Below are 3,031 nucleotides of genomic sequence, written 5' to 3'. Positions count from 1 at the left end.
AAACCAAACCATGGTTTCAGAAGTGTTTTTACAGTTTGTGAAGTAAATATGTAGAGGAGTTTGTCTCATTTTGCAGAAAAATACTTTTAAAATTATGATTTGGAAGTTGTCAAACATCCCCCTTAGACTTTTAGTCGTTTGGTTTAATTCATCTAAAGCGGCCCATTAAAATCTTTTTATTGCATCCGTTTCCCAAAATTCATCAATATTTGTAACCTCTGCGGCTGCGTAGACCTGACGAGAAAGAGGACCATCCACCATTGCTAATTACGCCATTACGTCAATGGCGCTTTCGATTTCAACTCTGAACCATTTCGCTTCGACACAACTCAAATGCTTTCCTTCCAACTTCACCATTCTCGCCTCCTCCTTCTCCTTTCTTGTTCCTTCTTCTGCCTCTTCTACCTTCTCGCCGAGGAGATTTTCTGCGCTGGCCATTCCCAAACGCTGTCGTTTCCGACGCGTTTCTGCCTCTGCTGCTTCTGGAGATGACGATTCCCGACGGGCTGGTGAACTTTCGTCCCTCTCACCTGAAGTTGTTGTTCTCAATGTTGAGGTATGGGCTGTGCGTTTTTTTCTGGAAGTTTACTTATCTTTTTTTTTTTTTTGGTTGAACTCTTTCCCCCTTATATTTTGTTGCGTCTGTGAGCTAGGGTATGATGTGCGAGGGATGTGCAGATAGTGTGAAAAAGCTTCTGGAGAGTCGAGTAAGTTTATTGGCTTTACTTAAGGCTTGGTTTAAATCGGATTTTTTGTTGTAGGGATATAATTCCGTGAGCATCCATCATTCTAGTGACGACATGACATGTTTTTGTACGGAAATATAGACTAGGTGTGAAAAGGATGGTTCTTGCGGATTCATGTTAATAAGCCTTGAGTGCAGGGGGTGGGAAGAAATTAAGTTAGCATTCATGTTAATATCTTTCCAACCTTATCTTTTTCTGACTAAGATTGAAAAGAGAAAATGTAGCATGGATTATTAACGATATATTTCTTCTTAAAATACATAAGCATGTAAATCTTGTATTTTCGGCTACCTAAGGCTCTGTTCTATGCTTTTTTCTTTTTCAATAATGGACAGCCTCAAGTACATCTGCTAGCGTAAATCTAACAGAAAAACTAGCAACAGTTTGGCCAGCACCTGAAGCAAAAACTGAATCAAATTGGCATAATAAATTAGGAGGTGGACTTGCAGAGCATTTAACAAACTGCGGCTTCAAGTCTAGCCTTCAAGGTAGAGATTCAAGACCATCAGCTTTTTTATCGTGCCATTCAGTTTCCATACAATTTTCACCGTTTCGCCACAGTTGATGCAGTGCTAATATGTTTGATTTATGAAATTTCATGTGAATGTCGAGATAGAATCATGAAGCTTATGATAATACTATTAGCCTGGCACTTATAAATTTAATTTCAATGTATCAAGGAAAGCTGCAAAGTAGACAGCTCTTATATCCTTCTTTATAAACCAGGAATCCTTCCTTGCCCTTATATCCCCATGCCGCTGAAGATAAACAACCCCGGATTCTTTTGCTTTCCGTATAAAAGACAGCTCTCTTTCAAGACTTTGCTCAGCATCAAACACTGGAGGGCTTGACGATGCCGGGTTAACCTCCTCTGATGTGCTTGCATCTACCATGGAGTCGTGTGTATCCTGGAAATCAGCCAAAAGAGGAACACCAAGTGAGTGGACACTCCCATTGGGAGCTACGAGAACCCTTGAGACAGAATTCTCTTCCTCTGCATCTGAATCATCATCCCCATCACTTTCCAGTGATCGCTCTTGAGCCTCTCGACCTATGAACTTCTCCAGGCTCTCTATTAGCAACTGCTCAAAGGCCTGGTGATTTTCTTTGCGAACATCTTTATAACCATATCTGTTGACATGTAAAGAGTTGAGTTGCAAAATAGAAAATAATGAAAATGTGAAATCATTCACTAGATGTCCCACAAATCATTCCTTGCATAAGTTGAAGCGAAGCTATTGCGAGCATTGTTTCTTAAACTAATATAACAACATTGTGCCAATGCATATGATTTTTCTAATGTTAAGCATGTTCTGTATTTTAAATCCCCACTGATCTCATGTAATGCAGATTTACATACCCTGGATACCCAAAGGGGGCAAAAGAAAACTCAATAAAAAATAAAAGAACTACCTGGCAATACAACGAAATATATGGTAGCTTTTAGGGCAGACCCGCCGGAAAATGAACCTTTCACTTTTAGGCACTACAGGAACAGGAACATATTTGATGCATACAAATATAATCATGGAGTGTATTGCTGGAAGCGTAGTCAGGAAATGACCAAGAATTGCTGGAATTCCTTTAACCAACTCGTTATACAGTAAACCTATCCCAGGAGCTCGAATTGTCCCAGGATTGCAACCCAATTCTCGCATTAAATCCGTTGACAGCTTTTGCTTGACTTCAGTTTCATACTTGAGCTCTTCCGTAATTCCATATATACATGATAAGAAACATTATTATGCCAAAGACCAATATTATCCAACTTCCATCTCCCACACTCCACAAAACTGATGAAAAGAAAGGCAATTCCAATCCCAAGAACACTACCACAAAACTCAAAACTATGATGATGTGGATCTGCCATATAAGAAGCATAACAAGGGTTACCAAAATAGTTGTCATCATCATCACCCCGATCTCAGCAATGCCTGAAAAAAGAAATTGGAAAATGCTAAATACGAGAAACATGCACAATTAGAAGATCTACATATTTCTATTATTATCACCATTATTATTATGCCACCATTATTATTATGCCACCAGTAAGGCATTTTCTAAGGCTAGGAGCTAAAGACAGCTAAATTCCCATCCTTCCATTGAGTTAGCAGAAGGAAATTATTAATCTTATTTTAATTCAATTGGGGGAAAACTTAACTGAGAAACAAGGGGACATACAGCTGGACATTCTCCCCAAAGAAAGGACAAAAAAGAGAGCTATCAATGCTAAAAAAATATCAGGCTAGCCAAACCCTCCACCGCATGTGAATGAGTTTACCATT

The 3,031-nt window shown here is 39.1% G+C and overlaps 2 protein-coding genes across 2 annotated transcripts; one reads left to right on the top strand and one right to left on the bottom strand.

The window, feature by feature from the left end:
• The first annotated feature begins 283 nt into the window (after window positions 1-283).
• LOC114745247 (uncharacterized) lies at window positions 284-1,484 on the top strand. The gene is made up of 3 exons (XM_028933397.1): window positions 284-556; window positions 654-707; window positions 1,082-1,484. Exons 1-3 carry the CDS (start codon window positions 284-286, stop codon window positions 1,103-1,105), a joined length of 351 nt encoding a protein of 116 aa, XP_028789230.1. The 3' UTR covers window positions 1,106-1,484.
• On the bottom strand, window positions 1,400-2,739 carry LOC114745248 (potassium transporter 7-like). Its single transcript, XM_028933399.1, has 2 exons — window positions 2,160-2,739; window positions 1,400-1,877 (listed from the first exon to the last, which is right to left on the bottom strand). Exons 1-2 carry the CDS (start codon window positions 2,402-2,404, stop codon window positions 1,400-1,402), a joined length of 723 nt encoding a protein of 240 aa, XP_028789232.1. The 5' UTR covers window positions 2,405-2,739.
• Window positions 2,740-3,031: the final 292 nt, after the last annotated feature.

Source organism: Neltuma alba, unplaced genomic scaffold (genome assembly GCF_004799145.2).
Source record: "Neltuma alba isolate B1F8T4 unplaced genomic scaffold, ASM479914v2 tig00004567_pilon, whole genome shotgun sequence".
Classification (NCBI taxonomy): Eukaryota; Viridiplantae; Streptophyta; class Magnoliopsida; order Fabales; family Fabaceae; genus Neltuma; species Neltuma alba.
The sequence above is the reverse complement of the archived record's forward strand: the minus strand, read 5'-3'. Positions and strand labels throughout refer to the sequence as shown.

Bases quoted from the DNA above. Each gene is read 5' to 3' on its own strand.
- LOC114745247 (XM_028933397.1), top strand. From the start codon at position 284: ATGGCGCTTTCGATTTCAACTCTGAACCATTTCGCTTCGACACAACTC. The intron at 557-653 runs GTATGGGCTGTG...TCTGTGAGCTAG, and splicing joins TTGTTGTTCTCAATGTTGAG to GGTATGATGTGCGAGGGATG. The intron at 708-1,081 runs GTAAGTTTATTG...AATAATGGACAG, and splicing joins AAAAGCTTCTGGAGAGTCGA to CCTCAAGTACATCTGCTAGC.
- LOC114745248 (XM_028933399.1), bottom strand. From the start codon at position 2,404: ATGCGAGAATTGGGTTGCAATCCTGGGACAATTCGAGCTCCTGGGATA. The intron at 1,878-2,159 runs GTAGTTCTTTTA...ACATGTCAACAG, and splicing joins ATATTTCGTTGTATTGCCAG to ATATGGTTATAAAGATGTTC.